Source organism: Pongo abelii, chromosome 15 (assembly GCF_028885655.2).
Source record: "Pongo abelii isolate AG06213 chromosome 15, NHGRI_mPonAbe1-v2.0_pri, whole genome shotgun sequence".
NCBI lineage: Eukaryota > Metazoa > Chordata > Mammalia > Primates > Hominidae > Pongo > Pongo abelii.
The window spans coordinates 94,954,881-94,972,262 of record NC_072000.2 but is presented as its reverse complement, the minus strand read 5'-3'; the positions used below and the strand labels follow the sequence as shown (position 1 = coordinate 94,972,262).

At 46.4% G+C, this 17,382-nt stretch overlaps 1 protein-coding gene across 11 annotated transcripts in view; it reads left to right on the top strand.

Moving 5' to 3' along the window:
- The window catches only part of TTC7B (tetratricopeptide repeat domain 7B), a 297,044-nt gene that overhangs the window by 215,556 nt on the left and 64,106 nt on the right, over window positions 1-17,382 (top strand). For 9 of the 11 annotated variants that reach the window (XR_010137010.1, XM_054530407.2, XM_063715700.1 and 6 more), the window contains one exon: window positions 9,726-9,866. The exons of 1 other annotated variant lie outside the window; for it this stretch is intronic. Coding sequence is in view for 9 of the 10 variants with exons in the window: in XM_054530407.2 (XP_054386382.1) it covers window positions 9,726-9,866 (141 nt within the window). In the remaining variant the exon portion in view is untranslated. Of the gene's footprint in view, window positions 1-13; window positions 4,033-9,725; window positions 9,867-17,382 lie in introns of those variants that run through there. One more of the 11 variants, XM_054530408.2, reaches the window with a different exon arrangement.

Below are 17,382 nucleotides of genomic sequence, written 5' to 3'. Positions count from 1 at the left end.
CGAGGGCCTCCAGAACCGCACTCCCCCACCATGGAATGTGCATTGTGGTTGTTGAGTGCTGAGAATGCTGAGATGACGTGGACATCCCTCTGCCACCTGCCTGCCCACTCTGCCACCTGGAGCCCATCCCTCCTGAGATCCTAATGCATTCAACGCAGCTTGGGTTTATATATGAGGAGGCAGTATTGATCTGAGAAGGACTACAAAAGAAGGCATTGCAGGGAAAAAGGCCAACTCTGGGTGTGCAGTGGGTGGATGAGAAGCACTCCTGGCACTGATTGGAAGCATGAGATGCCCTGCCTTCCCAAGGCGGGTGGCCAGTAAGTTTTAGGTAGAGGGAGCCAGTTGGATCTTGAAATTTCTGTAATTAATCCAACCATTATTGTTGCATAGGAGAGCAATTCTAACTGTTAATTTTTCTAAAAATAAGCTGACATCATAAAACTTAAAACTGTATCTACCAAAATTTAAAAGAATTGCTTAATTCCCTGGATGTAGGATCAGTGCTTTTTTTTTTTTTTTCTCTTTGAGACAAGGTCTCACTCAGTAGATCAGGCTGGAGTGCAATGACACGATTACAGCTCACTAAAGCCTGGAACCCCAGGGCTCAAGCGAGCCTCCCACCTTGGCCTCTTGAGCAGCTGGGACACCAGGCACACGCCATCACACCCAGTTAATTTTTTAATTTTTAGCAGAGAGGAGGCCTCACTGTGTTGCCCAGGCTGGTTTCCAACTCCTGGGCTCAAGCAATCCTCCCACCTTGCCTCCCAGAATGCTGGGATTACAGGCGTGAGCCATCACGCCCAGCCTAACAGTGCTTTTGGCGGTGTTTAAGTCATTAGTGAATTGTCAAATCCGCCAAAGGATGTTTCTTAGACCACTGATTCTCTTTGGTCAAATATATTTGGACGATAGTCCATCTCCTGCCTAGTGCTTCATAGTTCACCTTAACCACATTAAACGTTCTGAGAAGTCCCGCAGTTTGACCCAGTGTTCCCAAACTAATGTAATCGTTTTTTCCACCCTAGGAAATCAGTGTTCATGGATTGCATTTGGGGAAATGCTGGTGGATATGGGGATCCAGTGCATGTGAATGACCTGAGCCTTTAGCTTATGGCAAATACTGCCCCTCACCCTTAAGAGTTGATTCCACCCTCTGAAATCCAGCTCAGCCTAGATGTGCCTTTATTTCTGGACTAAAAACAGTCCATAGTAGAAAAGAGGTGTGTGTTGGTGTTGTCATCACACATTAGGTGCTTCATAAAAGAAGCCCTGCCAGGTTCCTTTCACCATCAAGGGCCAGCTCTGGAGTTACCCGGCAACTCACCGCATCGCCCTGGGCCTCATTTCCTCATCAGTAAAAATGTAAATTCCATAGTTATTCTATGTACACCGCCCTTATGATTTGGCAGCCATGGATCCTGGGTTAAGGGCGAGTCAGGTGCCTTCCCCCTGAGTTACACCCTGGGCAGCTAGGACCAGAAGAGTGGAGGTGACTGAGCAGGACTGGAGCGAACCAGCAGGGCTCTCTGCATGCTGCTCATCACTTCTTAGAGGACCCTGGGTGCTCCCCTGCAGGTGCCCTAGCAGTTGTTTTTTTGGAGAAAAATCTGTGCTGATGTTTTATTCCCCTCTCCAAGAACGTGCTAAAATCAAGATTACCGACTTGAGTTCTTGGCTCCATTTTTCCTATCACTGATTCTAGTGAAGTTGCTGCTCTTTTTAGCAGTAATTCACCAGAAGAAGAGAGTAAACACGTTAATGAAGAACATACCTCTAAAATAAAATAAGAGTGAGAAAGGAATTCAAGAGAGTAGTGATGTTTTTCTCTTTCCATCATGACAAGCATTTTATTGAGTTGCATTTTCTAACACTCAAGAATGTATATCATGATCAGGAAGTGACTAGTCAATTAGGCAGTTTTAGTCTCTGTTCCTGCTTCATAGAATAAAGTAGCTTTAAAAGAAATCTATGTATATATGGGAACATCACTCTGTGATGACTGTACCATTTTTGAGGGGTGGTGATTTTTAAAATTCAGCTCTGATATAGAACCTCTTTTGCTATTTTAATTAAACTAAAATTAATTTAATATAATCCTCCTTAATTAGTTCTGTAGTATCTTTCTTTAAACAAGATTGAGTGGAATGATAGGAAACTGACAAGCCAACAGTAAGTGGCACTCAGGTAGAAGTTGGGGAGTGTGTCCAGCATTAGAATATCATCCCAACCTAGGAGGCTTTCCCCAGGATGCCGGCAGTCAGGCACTTGGAGGCTCAGAGAGCCTTCCCCAGGCAGAAGGCACTTCCACCCCGAGACACAGCCTTATGAATATGCATCGGGGAGGATTCAGGTGGAGATGGAAGCATCTGCCCAATGTAGTCCTCCAGAAGGTACTGTCTCTAGCGCAGAGCCACCGGCAGCGGCTCGCTCTGACAGCTGGCGCCTTCCTGCATGCGTGTGAACGGCTTCCCTCCATGCTTTCTGTGTGACCACCTGGTCCTGCTAGCACCCGCCAGCAGCATGCTGCGCTAGCCCCGCATGCCCACCGGTGACGACATGTCCCCGGCCCTCCCTGCCTTACTGGGGTCCTTCCCTGGAAAGAGCTTCCCCCTCTCAGGAAAAAACACGTGCTGTCAGGTTTAAACGGTGCTTGATATTCTGTTAAAGACAGTGGGAAACTGATCCCGTCTTGGGGCTATGAGTCTTAATCCTTTTTTCACTTGGTGAAAAACGGAAGTGTCTACTAGAATGGTGACTAAGGTGATTTATTTATCAGAGGAACCCACAGCAGGAGCCCTCATGGTTGGTGGGACTGGGTGGGCAGCGGCCCCACCCCTGCTGTCACACTGGGGGACACAAGGCGTGAGGGCAGCTCCCAGGGAAGCAGCAGATGGAGAGGAGAGCTGTGACAGCGCGGTGCAAGGAGCCACCACCTGGAGTCGCCTCCTCAGAAAGCAGGACTACCCTACAGCAAAGATGGGAATTGTCCTAACTCCCGTGCACCAGGGAGATGAGGGGACAGCAGTTATGTTTTTTAAAAGGTATGGAGAAATATGCCTGCTTTGAGGGCCGCAGTGAGAGTGGACACTCACGCCCCTTCCTCTCCCTTCAAGAAATAAGAGACAGCCATCACTAGCTCCTCCGCCTTCTCCCGTCCTCAGCCCCCAGGACATTCTGGTTCTTCAAGCACAGGTGACACACAGAGACAGAAGGGCATAGAGCTGCCAGCAGTCTGCAGTGTTGGACTGATTTATTTCCAAGCCCTATCTTGAGAAACAGAATTTTTTTTTTCCTGTTGAGAAATGAAAATTCTAAAGCAAAGCTAGCTCACAAAATGCTGAGTCATTCAGATTGCTGCTTAATATTCAGGTTCTTTAAGAGATGGAACTGCTGCTTTTTCCTATTAGTTTAATTGTGAATAAGTTGACAGAGAATTTGGAATCATTTCAGGGTCAAGGGAAAACAGGTACAGCAGAAATTCATTAGCAGCAGGTGATTTCTGCATGCCCACGACTGCAGTGGCTCAGCTACTTGTCAGAAAAATGTGGGGAGGGCAGGTGTCTGCCGCTGCAGCATTAGGCAGAAAGAATGTGGGTGCCAAACAGAGATGGGGCTTGGGGTGCGGCCACGTGCCGTCGTTCTCCCACGTTCACACTCATGAGGCATGGAGTGAGTTCTCCAGGGCTGGGAAGCAAGGAGCTGCCCCAAATCCCGCCAGCCTCATGTGAGGTGGTCGGCTGACATCTTTTGGTAGAGGATGTTTTTCACACATCATGTAATGTGGCTGTCCATTGTTCCTGGCACTGGAATGCTCGCCAAGTCACCGGGTGGGCAGGATTCCATCTGAGATCCAGCTCATCTTCTACGTGCTGTGAGGGGAGAGGGAAGGCGAGGGGTCCTTCAGACTGCAGCCACTTAACTGAGGCCACCAGATAGTTAGAAGGAGAGCTGGAATATAATATATCCTATTTATTCGGCAACACTTGCGTGTGACAAATATAGGGATATGAAGCATAACTAAGCCACTTAATTTATCAGTTATGCTTTTTCCTTTTTCTTTCTTTTTTTTTTTTTGTTTGAGACAGAATCTAGCTCTGTCACCCAGGCTGGAGAGCAGTGGTGCCATCTCAGCTCACTGCAACCTCTGCCTCCCGGGTTCAAGTGATTCTCCTGCCTCAGCCTCCTGAGTAGCTGGGATTACAGGCACCCGCCACCAGGCCCGGCTAATTTTTTTTGTATTTTTAGTAGAGACAGGATTTGGCCATGTTGGCCAGGGTGGTCTCAAACTCCTAACCTCAAGTGATCCACCCACCTCAGCCTCCCAAAGTGCTGGGATTACAGGTGTGAGCCACCACTCCCAGCCTGTGCCGTTTCTTCACAGAGTTATTGGTGCTGGGATCCCTTTGGATGATGAACTTTGGTGGAATAGGGCTCACATGTGATTGCCACAGCTGAGGTCTATGTGAAATTCACCACAGGTGTCATGTGCATCGGAAAAAGGATTTTTGGAAAAGCTTCACCTGCAAAGGCAATTTGAACTAGCCGTCCCAGTGTCCTACTTATGGCAGGCAAGGTTTCTCAACAGCCCTCAGTGTACGATAGGAGCGTGGGTCAGAAAACCTCAGGAGGGGTTCAGAGCTTGGACTCATGGTGCCCTGAGTTCAGTGACCTTGGTTCCTGGTCCTCTTGGCCCATGAGGAAATGCCTTCCCATCACAGTTCCTAGGTCCTCGGCTGCCTTCCCCTCTTCTTACCCCCACACACGGTGATGGAGAGAGGAGCCTAGAAGGAAACCCTGGCTCTGAACGTTCTTCAGGTGGCACTTTGCCTCTGTATCAGGTGTCCAAGATAACATTTTCGGTTGAGGATCTAGGTGGGAGGGCAAGGAAAGCCATTGGCTTGTGGAAATGCAGATGGCCTCCGCTCCTGGACGTCACATGCCCCTGCACCATTCGGGCCATTTGACGACAGACCTGTGCTAGATTTCAGAGCGAGCTCTCACCTGCCTACGTCAGCCCTTGGTACAGTGGGTCTTGCAGTGGCTTTTCAGAGCCCCTGTGTCCTGTGACTGCAGGGCAGAGGCGCATTGTCTCCTAATGGAACATGGCAGCCGCTGTGCAGCACACAGTCCTGTGGGCTCTGGCAGTGGCGGGACCTCTTGAAGCCGGGTGGCAGATAAGAGATGCACCGTGGCCCAGGTGCTCTCCCTGGCTTACCTGTTGAACCTGATTATTTGGAAACTTATTTCTGCAGAGCCTTGGATTTCAAATTGGAAATATGTCCTATATTCTAACTTCTGATTCCTTTTTCAAGCCTCAGTTTGCCCATCTCCACCTTAAGTTAATAGTGCTCTCATTCTGATGTACGATGTGGGAACATGTTTGCCGTGGTGAGAAAGAAAGGGGTTCTTTAAAAATGTGCTGGTTAGAGCCAGTGTTTCCAGCTGTTTACCTGTATAAGTCAGAATCCAGTGTCTATATAGTCACTTACCATTTCAGTTCTATGAAACAATAAAATACAGTACAGGGTTTTTTTTGTTTGTTTTTTTATTAGATGGAATCTCACTCTTGTTGCCCAGGCTGGAGTGCAATGGCGCAGTCTCAGCCCACTGCAACCTCCACCTCTGGGGTTCAAGCAGTTCTCCTGCCTCAGCCTTCTGAGTAGCTGGGATTACAGGTGTGCACCACCACACCCCGCTACTTTTTGTATTTTTAATAGAGACAGGGTTTCACTATGTTGACCAGGCTGGTCTCGAACTCCTGACCTCAGGTGATCCGCCTGCCTCGGCCTCCCATGGTGCTGGGGTTACAGGCATGAGCCACCGCACCTTGCCTGCTTGGTTTGTTTTTTAACCAGCTGTATCCATTGTGATTAAAGTGATGTTTTTCCTTCCCCCTCCTTCCAATGCTAATTCAATGGAAGAATTTTATTTGTTGTGTTATTTTCAGAATAGTAGATACCAACTTATATAATTTCACTATTGTTAGTTATGTGCTGTTATTATGTGACTGCCCTAATATTTATCCCTGGTTCAGAATATGAAGGCTCTCTGCCCTGATGAAATGTGTGTACCAAGAAATTGACTAGGAAGAAAAACATTATTTCTAATAAACCTGTTATGCTTCTCTATATTTTAATTTTATGTTAGGGGAAACGTCCGTATTTAATTGGAACTATTCACCACTGTCATTTTTAGTGTGGATTGTTGGAAGTGATGAGGACTGCACTGAAGTGCCCTTTGAGTGGGTGAAGGTTCTGGCCTCTGAGCCACTGTTAGGGGTGAAGAGTAGAGCACACGTGCATCCAGAGAGGGGGCCACCCTCTTCTGAATTTCAGACAGTGATGTGTCTATTACCAGCACTCGTTCATTCCCTGCACACTCATTTACCTAATACCTAGTATGGGCCTGGTATTGTTAGTCCCTGAAAATCCCTATACTGAGGACGTAGTTCCCATCTTCTAGACCCACACGGTCTAATAAGGGAGACAGTTATATTAACTTTAAAACATGTGGTCTGTGCATTGTTAGTGACAACCACATAGAAGCACCAAGGACCAGAGAGTCTCACTTATTGTAGGGAGAAGTGGAAGGCTCACAGCAGCCTTCCTATAAGAGGTGGTGTCAGAGCTGGACTTAGAGGACAGATTTGGAATCAGACTAGTGTTTGTGTTCTGGTTAAAGATTAGTACATATAAAGTGCCAATTGCAGTGCCTGAAACATGGTGTGTTCTCTAAAACTGACAACCACCACTGCTGTCATCATCGTTGCCATCATCATCATCATCTGCCAGACTTTATTCATAGTAAAATATATTGTGCTAGGAATTAATTGATTTAGTTGTGTATAAATATCACAAAGAGAAAAAACTTTGGCAGTAGTTCTGATTATTTATTTGTGGACCAAACAAAACAGTTAATCCAAAAACCAAAATTAGCCCTTCCAAAAGTCACAAACTCTTGTAGCAAAAGATTCACAGAACCTGGTAGAAAGTGTATGGAATGTTTCCAGAGCAATAATTTATTGTTGTTATTTTTTAATGAATTAGTAAGTGAATATTTTAAACATGTCTGTTAAAACATGTTAAAAAAACATGTTTTTACTTCTAATGTGAATATCAATAGACATAACTCATATAAACAATCTCTTTAGGGTCTTCAATGATTTTTTAGAGTCTGAAGAGATTCTGAGACCAAAAAGTCTAAGAACCCCTGTTCTAGAGAACAAGATCTTCCTGGAACTCTGTTCCCCAGGTGACCCTTGTGCTGCAGGGAAGCAGGAGAGCTCAGGCTGCCTGGCTCGTGTACAGGGTTTTTTTGACCAAATATTCGTAACATTTGCTTCCTGTCTCTCCAAGCGAGTGGTTCTCAGTCTTAGCTATACATTGGAATCAGTTGGGGTGATTAACAAAGATGCCAGTCCTCACCCCTAGACTGAGTGATGTGGTTGGTCTGGGATGTAGCTATAACATCATGATTTTTTAAATCCCAAATGATTTTGATGTGAAGTTAAGGTTGAGAACCACTGTTCAAGCCAATGAGAAGGTAGCCAACTTGGTAATGGCGGAATAGGGCAACAACAGCCTCTAGATTACTCATTTATTTAACTATCATTGCTACTAAAAATCTCAGGGAAACTACATCAAGTCCTTGTTATCAAAGTTAAAAATATTACTTTCCATAAAAAGGTGACAAATAAGAAATTTTGACAGCAGTTTAATCACTTTGCTATGTAGATTTTTAAAAAATAGTAGTTAGACATACTTTGTCTAAACAAGGATAGATTCTTAGCACACTTCTTAGGTTCCCCCTTCATATACCATCAATTAGACTCTTTTTTTATTATTTATTTATTTATTTTTTATTTATTTTATTATTATTATTATTTTTTTTTGAGACAGAGTCTCACTCTGTCGTCCAGGCTGGAGTGCAATGGAGCGATCTCAGTTCACTGCAAGTTCTGCCTCCTGGGTTCAAGCAATTCTCCTGCCTCAGCCCCCCGAGTAGCTGGGATTACTTATTTTATTTATTTATTTATTTATTTTGAGACGGAGTCTCGCTCTTTCACCCAGGCCAGACTGCAGTGGCGCTATCTCTGCTCACTGCAAGCTCCGCCTCCCGGGTTCACGCCATTCTCCTGCCTCAGCTTCCCGAGTAGCTGGGATTACAGGCACCCGCCACCGCACCTGGCTAATTTTTTGTGTTTTTAGTAGAGACAGGGTTTCACCGTGTTAGCCAAGATGGTCTCGATCTCCTGACCTCATGATCCACCCGCCTCGGCCTCCCAAAGTGCTGGGATTACAGGCGTGAGTCACCGCGCCCAGCCACTAGACTCTTTTAACTCAGCCTCTGAGTTTTGTATTGTGCAGCAGGACTTGTTAGACCTTTCCAGAGGCTGCTCTCCTCTTGGTCATCCTTGTGGGCACTGTTGGCCCACTCTGATTTCCATCCACCAAGGCCTCACCAAAGGATTCAGGTGCATTTAGAGGCATCCATGTTACCATTATATTGGAGCAATCAAAACAATATGGATGGCGCATCTATTGCTGTGAATACTCTTTAAATTTATGGATGATGGGTGCATTCCAAAGCACAACTGAAATTATTTTTATGCTCACAATTTTGTATTTTCAAGAATATAACTCCATTTATTTTGTAGTCAGCATTTATCTTTATAGATTATTACTATTTTAAACTTTATGATGAGTTGGTAGTTACCACTCTCAATGTTGGGATGTTTATCTCCATACTAAACTTTTTGATGAAGTACAAATTAAGAATGATGCAGGTGAATAGAAATATTAACAGTTTCAAATTTGAAACAACTGAGAATCCTGCTCTCGATTCTAAAACCACATCTCCAAGAGTGAATGTTGGAAAGAGGTGGGAAACAAGCCTCTGTTTAAGGAGGTGGTCTCCGATCCTCCAAGAGGTCAACGTGAAGAGAAATGAGTTTTGCATTTTGATTTGTGCACTCCCCCAACCCTTGACTAGTGAACATGCTCGGTCGACCCCTCTCAGCCTTTCAGGACAGCAGGTTTTACAGAATAATTAGGCAGGTGCATATTCTGAGCCCCAGGAGTCTGTGCTACAAACCCATTCTATCCCATCCCCTGCTAGTCTAGCCTTAAGGATAGACATCTACTTATACACAGGGCAAAAGTGTGCTTTTTTCTGCAGTTTTTAAGTCATGCCTTAGAATATGGTTCTAAACCGAGGGTGTAGCCCACCTCTCCAAGGCCAGGCTTGTACTAATGAAACGGGAAGTTGCTGGGTTTGTCTTGAGAATGGCCAGTACCTCTACTCCAAATGCTACCCCAGGAGGCAAGTATATTCCTCCCCCCACCCTGATTAAGTTTCTAGGTTTAGGCCCTTACAGGGGCGCTTTGTAATGTCCCCTTACAGCACTTCATTTATGTGATTTTTAAATGCTAGTATCATCACAGCTGTGTATCTGGCCCCCCATCTCCCAGCACTCACACTGCTAGGCTGAGCTCCTGGAGGGGGCATGTGCTCTGTTTGTTGACAGAAAGATTAGCTAAAGCCCAAGGATGGAAACTAAGGCCCCAGGCCATGATTGCTCACATTTCTTTGTGGACAGTAAATCTTAGAAACATCATGGGGGAAGGGGTGTGTGTGTTCCGCACTTGTCTGTGTGGGAAAGGGTTGATTGGTTGGGTCTGTTCTTTCGCTCCTGATAGAGTCTTCTCAAAAACCTCTCACAGGCTCCATCCATGCCACATCAGTAGCAGCCTCAAGAGTGGAGCAGGCACTGTCAGAAGTGGCTTCGTCTCTGCAGAGCAGTGCCCCTAAGCAGGGCCCGCTACACCCCTGGATGACGCTGGCACAGATCTGGCTCCATGCAGGTACCACTCCGCCCATACCTACAACCCACTGCTGTGCCAGAGCCTGGGCACTTGCCTGTTTAGCCCACGCCCCTCATTAGGAGAGATCAAAGCTTCGCAGTCATGCACCAAAATGTTACTACTTCTTTGCAGGAACCACGAGTGACTCTGTATCCCCCGATCCCTCTCCCCTGCCTCGGTGCCCTGGCACAGAGCAGACATCTAGGAAAGTTTTCTGGATTTGACTCTAAGGATTCTTGGGGAGTTTGCCATGTGGGGTGCAGGGTTTGTGCTATAGAGACTGTCTTTGTGAGTGACTTGGAGTCATAGCTGTACCAACTGGGTAGATTTGAGTTAAAGTATTTAACTCAGCCTCAGTTTCCAATTCTGTTTGATGGGCTTAGGAATAGCACCCATCTCCCAGGGTTGATGAATGCAATGCCTGGCACATCTTGACAGTGAATTCTTAGAGCCCCTGAGAGAGGGCCAGGAAGTGTTAAGGACGCAGATGTCTTTATAAAGCCAGGGAAGGGGCTGTGTGTTTGGTGCCCCTATGTTCCTATGCTTCTCTGCCCCTCTCTGATGGCTCTCTCTGTAATTTCCTAGAGAGACAGCAGCAGCCTCTGACCTGGAGACTGGTCCAGAATGGGGGCATGTGTGCCCCTTCCCCAGTTCCCAGAGCACTCTGCTGGCTTAGCGATGCTTCTGCACCACTAAAAAGCCCAAAAATAAACGCAGTGTCCAGGCTTTTTTTTTTTTTTTTTTTTTTTTTTTTTTTTTTTGAGACGGAGTCTTGCTCTGTCACCCAGGCTGGAGTGCAGTACTGCTATCTCAGCTCACTGCAACCTCTGTCTCCCAGGTTCAAGCGATTCTTCTGCCTCAGCCTCCCAAATAGCTGGAATTACAGGCACCCACCACCATGCCCGGCTAATTTTTGTGTTTTTAGTAGAGACGGGGTTTCACCATCTTGGCCAGGCTGGTCTCGAACTCCTGACCTCAGGTGATCCGCCCACCTTGGCCTCCCAAAGTGCTGGGATTACGGGCGTGAGCCACCGCGCCTGGCCTGTGCAGGCATTTTAATAACGAGAATCCCACTACTCTGCGCTTCCAAGAAATAATGGCTGTGGATTTACTTACATATTTATATTTTGACATAAAAGGTAATTCCCCTCCTCAGGTTTCATCACTTCGTCTGTATAGCCCTACCTGGGCCTTCTCAGGCTTGACTCTTACAGTGCGTGGTGAAAGCCCACATTTGGCTGAGAAGGGTGCTTATTATCCACCAATTGTCCTTCTGTTGACTCCTTTTTTGCCAAGGCTAATCGTGTGATATTCCACCCCGTTTGACACCACTGGCAGGCCTTCACATGGAAAACATGTTTGGATTTACCTGGCCTTGGTGTGCCACAGAGCCCAGCTCAGTCAGCCTTTTCTGTGTTGGCATCTTCAATTGCACCATAACGACTACCGTAAATTAACAAATTATATTCTTCTAAGCAGAAGTACAAAAGAGGGGTGATTCATGAATTCGCAATTGTTCTTCTCTGCTGCAGACGCCTGCAGCATTTGGCCTCTTGCTTAGAGAGGTCCCAGACATTCTGGCTCTAAGGGCCAAGGAGTAGCAGTAATGCCTCCTCCACAGCTCCCTTATGCAAAAGTCCAGTCCCTGGCTGAGAACTCTGATGCCTGTCCTAGTCAGTCACCCCCATGAACAACGACTACAGAGAACAGAAAGGGAAGGAGTATGGTTTAGTGTCCAGGCCAGGTAAACCTGAACTTGTGGGGCTGGTGTAGGGGCAGAGTTGCCTTTCAAATTGGTCTCAAAGTTGGTTTTCTGAAGTGCTGAAGTCTAAAACACCAGAAGGGCTGAAGGCCATCCCTCCAGGGCGGAACTAGCCCACTGACCTCAAAGGTGGTGCTTCTCTTGCTTGTTTCTCGGAAAACGTAATGATCTGAAAGTCAACATATTCCAGGAGACCTCCACCTGGTGTCTTGCTGCCCCCAACTCAGTTATCCAGAGACTTTGCCCCACTTTGCATGGCCTGCTGTGACTGTTGGGGAGGAAATTTTGTAGCTGATTATTAGAATATTGAAGAACTTGATGGCTAAGATTCAGCTTGGAGCTATCCTTTCATTTTATTTTTTCGGGGGGTTGGAGTCTCACTCTTTCGCCCAGGCTGGAGTGCAATGGTGTGATCTCGGCTTACTGCAACGTCTGCTGCTGGGTTCAAGCAATTCTCTTGCCTCAGCCTCCCAAATAGCTGGGATTACAGGTGCCTGCCACCATGCTCCACTGATTTTTGTATTTTTAGAAGAGACAGGGTTTCACCATGTTGGCCAGGCTTGGTCTCGAACTCCTGACCTCAGGTGATCTGCCTGCCTCAGCCTCCTAAAGTGCTGGGATTACAGGTGTGAGGCACCATGCCCAGCCTTCTTGGAGCTGTCCTTGAATTTTAATATAATCACACAAGATCCATTTCTCATTGCATGGTCCGTAGGACAGAGTCAAGTTCTCCTTCCTAGCTAATGGGTGTGGCTTTACTATTCTAGAAGGTGGTGGAATTGAGCTATGGAAAGTGACTGTCGACCCTGTAGACCCTGAGCAAACTGTGCTGTATGCATACGGTGAGCATTACGTGTAGGACGAATGAATGGAGTCAGTTAGGATCTTTGTGGAATTTGTGCCATATTGACTGTTTGACTTTGCTTGAGTCAAGATTTAGAATCGTATCATATATTCACATAGTCCTTCAAGAGGAAAATTTAGAAGACAGTTTCTACTGCACTGCCGGGTTTTAACCTTATGTGATTTGAGTTCTGCTGCTCTGAGAGGCAAAATAAATGTGACTCAATTTTTTGGCAGTTCTTGGAAACCAGGTAACCTCTGTTTCCTGTGTCTATCATCAGCTCCCACAATACTGCCAGAGCCCATAAGTTTTGTAAGCTTTAGAAGAAATTAGTTAGATCAAGGCCTGACACCCAAAGCCATGGTGTCTGGGTGGCATTTGTGGGCCTGTTCTCTCCTGGTGGTTTTTTCTGGTGAACTGAGTACAGTGGGAGCTCGTGATGGGAGCCCACAGTGGAGGTGGACCCAGATTTGAGGCTTGCAGGAAAGGTCACTCGGAGATGACCTTGGATTTCCAGCAGAGAAATCTATCGTAGCAGAGAGTCCCTAGGCCACTTGTCTGTGCATGTGTATGGCAAGGAGATAGTGAATAGGATACCTGTGCCACCAGCTGCTTTGTAAGGGGACAGGCCCAGGAGATGAGGGATGCTTGCCCACAGCAGGTCCCCACTTTCTGTGTGATAGGTGCTCCCTTCCATAAGTCCATGGCACACAATTGAAAAGCCACAAAGTGAAAAGGCTCCCTCTTATCCCTGAGCCTCAGTCACCCCCGCCACAGGCAACCACTGTCAACCGGTTCTGTGCATCTTCCAGAAATCTCACACGCTGTACTTTGTCCCCCACCACCCTCTGAATGTGCTACCTGGTAGGTCAGTGCACATCAGCACCTGTAAGGTGACTTATACTTTGTCACAGCTACAGAGTATGTCTACTGTATGGTTAGACCATCATTTAACCGATACTCTACTGATTAACATTTAGATTTGAATCTTAAATTCAGCTGATAACATTTAGATTATTATGGCAATTTGTGCCATATTGACTCTCTCAAAGCAATGATTTTGCTTGAGTCAAGATGTAGAATCATATCATACATTCACATAGCCTTTTAAGAGGTAAATTTAGAAGAAAACAGCTTTCACTGCACTGTCGGGTTTTACCTTATGTGGTTTGAGCTCCCCCGCTCTAGTATTTTGCTGTTACAGATAATGCTTCAATAAGTATCCCTATACACAGTCTACCCTTCACATTCTCAGGTTCTGCATCCATGGATTTAACCAACCTTGAATTAAAAATATCTGAAAAAAATCTGTCTGTACTGAACAAGTACAAACTTTGTCTTCTTGTCATTATTCCCTAAACAATACAGTATAAGAACTATTTAAATAGCATTTACATTGTATTAGGTATTTTAAGTAATCTAGAGATGACTTAAAATACACAGGAGGATGTGCATAGGATAATTTAAAATACACAGGAGGATGTGCAAATCCTGCACCATTTCATATCAGGGACTAGAACATCCATGGATTTTGGTATTCGAGGGAGGTCCCAGAACCAATTCCCCATGGATACTGAGGGCCGACTGTGTACTTTTTTTTTATCTGTAAGATAAACTCTAAACAGTGGAACTGATGGATGAAAGGGTGTGTACTCTTTAATTTTGATGAGTTTTGTCCATTGCCTTCCACAGAATTGTACCAGTTTACATTCCAGTCAACAATGTGCTAATGTCCACTTTCTCACACCCTTGCCAACACAATGAATTCTCAAAATCCTTGATCTTTGCCAGTCTGACAAGTAGAAAATGGTATTTCAGTTTTCTGTCCATAGCTTTTGATGATTTATCTCCTTAGATACTGAGCTTTTCCTTTTTATTTCAAACATTTATTGTGTGTCAAAGAAATCTGCCTTGTCTCTGAAAGAGGTGCTGTAAACATCTTCTTCCAAGGGTTGTTTTTTTTTTTGTTTTTTTTTTTAGTTTTTGTTTGTCTTTTTTGCCATTTTTTAAAATAAGTTTATCAATTTTTTCTAATGGCATCTGTGCCTCCCATGATATTTGGAAAGCAACAACTCATGTTTATGGTTTCTTTTCCTAAAAGTTCCGGGTATCTTCCAGTGCCATTTGTCTATATACTATTCTGTAAAGAAAGTCAGAGAAAGGTTATTTTCTCCATTTTTGTAATGTGGGAGCCCAGGCTGGATAGAAGTGAGCGCCTTTGCAGTCTCGATGTGCAGAAGTCAGGAGAGTGCCATTAAAGCATGGGATGTGGCACCTCAAGACATGGTTCCTTAGGAGCCATTCCTCATCTTCCTTGAGTGCACACCTTACTGCTGGCATTGGAAATTCGCATGTCCACAGCTCTTCAGCACTGAGCCAGGGTCTTTTCCAAACCAAACAGCTTCTTGGTGCCCATTTTTCAATTTCCACCTTGGGACGGCAGCTAAAAATGACTTTGCGGTAGGTGGTTAATTTCTGCTTGTTACTTACTAATAATTATAGCTTTCACTTTGGCACCTCTCATGGTTGAAACCAGTGGCTATTCTTAGATGTGCAAGATCAGACTTTCTGATTTCTGCTGGAAATTTAAGGCTATAATACTCTCACAAATTCCTTGGCCCTGGCCTGGCCTGGCCCCTTTTCCCAGACTCCTCCCAGGCACCAGAGGTTGCATCAGCAGGGTTAAGGGGTAATCCCGTAGCCTTGCCCCGTTCGTGATGAGATGAAGACAGCTCCCAGACAGGTGGTGTGTGCAGTCACTGTACAGGGAGCACCTGTGAGAGGGAACACGACGTCCCTGAGGGTCAAGCCTGTCCAGCTAACGTTTACCACACACTGTGGATGTGTCAGATGCTATTCCAAGGACTTTAATATGTCTTAATTTGTTCAGTTCTCATAATAACCTTATGAGGTATAAATACCCGTATTCACCCCATTCTATAGGTGAAGAAACTGAGACACAGCTATCAGATCACTTGCCTAAGGTTACATGGCTAATGAGTTAGAAAGTCAGAATGTAAACCCAACCAGTGTGGCCCCAGAACCCTAGCTCCAACCCACAGTAGGCACTCAGTTGTCAACACAGTATCGTCCAGCATCTCCACATGCCACAGTGGAGCGAGGCACTGGAGTCCTATGGTTATGAAGGCAGACACAGCTCCTGGCCTTCATGGCGTTTGTAGATGTGAAACAGAACAATGACAGAAGCACTTAACTCCCTGTGCCGAGTGCTGGGGGAAGCACTGTAGGCCCCTGCGACCCCTCATAACACAAGGCCTTCCCCAACCAGGGGAGCCAGAGGGGGCCTGCACACACTTGGGCAGTGACCTCAGCAGTGACTAGCACCAGGTCAGGGACGATGGAGGCATAGAACAGCATGTGGGAAGTCCTGGGGGCAGCCTGAGCTCTGAGTGTTAGAGGAATGCTGGCCCCTGGGGCATGAACCCTGAGGAGTAAGCAGTAAAGCAGCCAAGGGGAGCCAGGAGAAAGGCCCAGGCTCAAGTCATGCCAGCACCCCTGGTAGCCATGCTAAGATCTTTTACTTAATCCTAAAATCATTGGAAAGCTACTGAGGGACTTGAAGCAGGAGCATGAAAGGACCACTTTCAAAAGATCACTCCAAGCTGGGCACTACTTAAGAGGCTGAGGTGGGAGGATTGCCTGAGTCTGGCCTGGGCAACATAGCAAGACCCCTCTCTGGAAAAAAAAAATCACTCCAGCTAAATGTGGAGAATGGGATGGAAGGCAGTCAAAGTGGACACCAGCAGAGCAGGAAACTGGGAGCACTGGTCAGGTAGTGGAGGAGAGCAGCTTGGTCTGCGATCTCAATGGAGATGAAGAGGAGGGGACCCTGAGATGCCTTCTGAGGCAGAACTGATGGGACTTGTTGTAGGTTGGATGTTGAGGGGTGAAGGAAAAGGAGGAATACGGAAGGAAACCTGAGTGTGGGGCTTGAATCTGTGGGTGACTGGTGACACCATTTGCTGCAATGAGGAAGCCTGGGGAAGAACTGATGAGTCGGGGTCAGGGAGGCAGAGACTTCAGAGTCCCACTTGAGCTTGGAAGCGTCAGGTGCCTGAGGACAAGGAAGTCAGGATGCCAGGCAGGCGGCTGGATGTTCCAGTCTACATTTCAGATCTGGGCTGGAAACATACCTTTAAGAGTTGGGATTTAAAATCCCCTTTAAAGGCCTAAGATAGGTGCTAAGACGGCCTAAGAAGAGAATGTAGGTGGAGAAGTAAAAGGGCCAGACTGAGACTGATCCCCTCCACATTTAACGCTTGGGGAGCAGCCGGCTGCAGTGGCTCATGCCTGTAATCCCAGCAGTTTGAAAGGCTGAGGCGGGTCAGTCACCTGAGGTCAGGAGTTCAAGACCATCCTGGCCAACATGGTGAAACCCCATCTCTACTAAAAATACAAAAGTAGCCAGGTGTGGTGGCAGGCACCTGTAATCCCAGCTACTCGGGAGGCTGAGGCAGGAGAATCGCTTGAACCTGGGAGGCGGAGGCCACAGTGAGCCAAGATCGCACCACTGCACTCCAGCCTGAGCAACAAGAGCGAAACTCCATCTTGAAAAAAGAAAAAAAGCTTGAGGAGCAGAGGAAGAGCCACAGCAACTGAAGGGGAGTGGTCGGCAAGGCGGGAGGAAAGCAGGGCAGACGGCATCGCGGCAGCCGTGGGGGCAGGAAGGAACCCATGCAGTGAAGGCGAGAACCTGGGTCTGACTCATCAGTTACAACCCTGGCCCCACCACACACTAGCAGTAATACCTGGGCAAGCTATTCCCACTCCCACTGAGCCTCTGTGTCCTCTGTTAAATGAAGAGAGTTAGGACAACCACATAACATAGCAAACACATAACAACTACTAAAATAACGATTTTTAAGGAGGATGTGGCCAGTGGGCAGTGC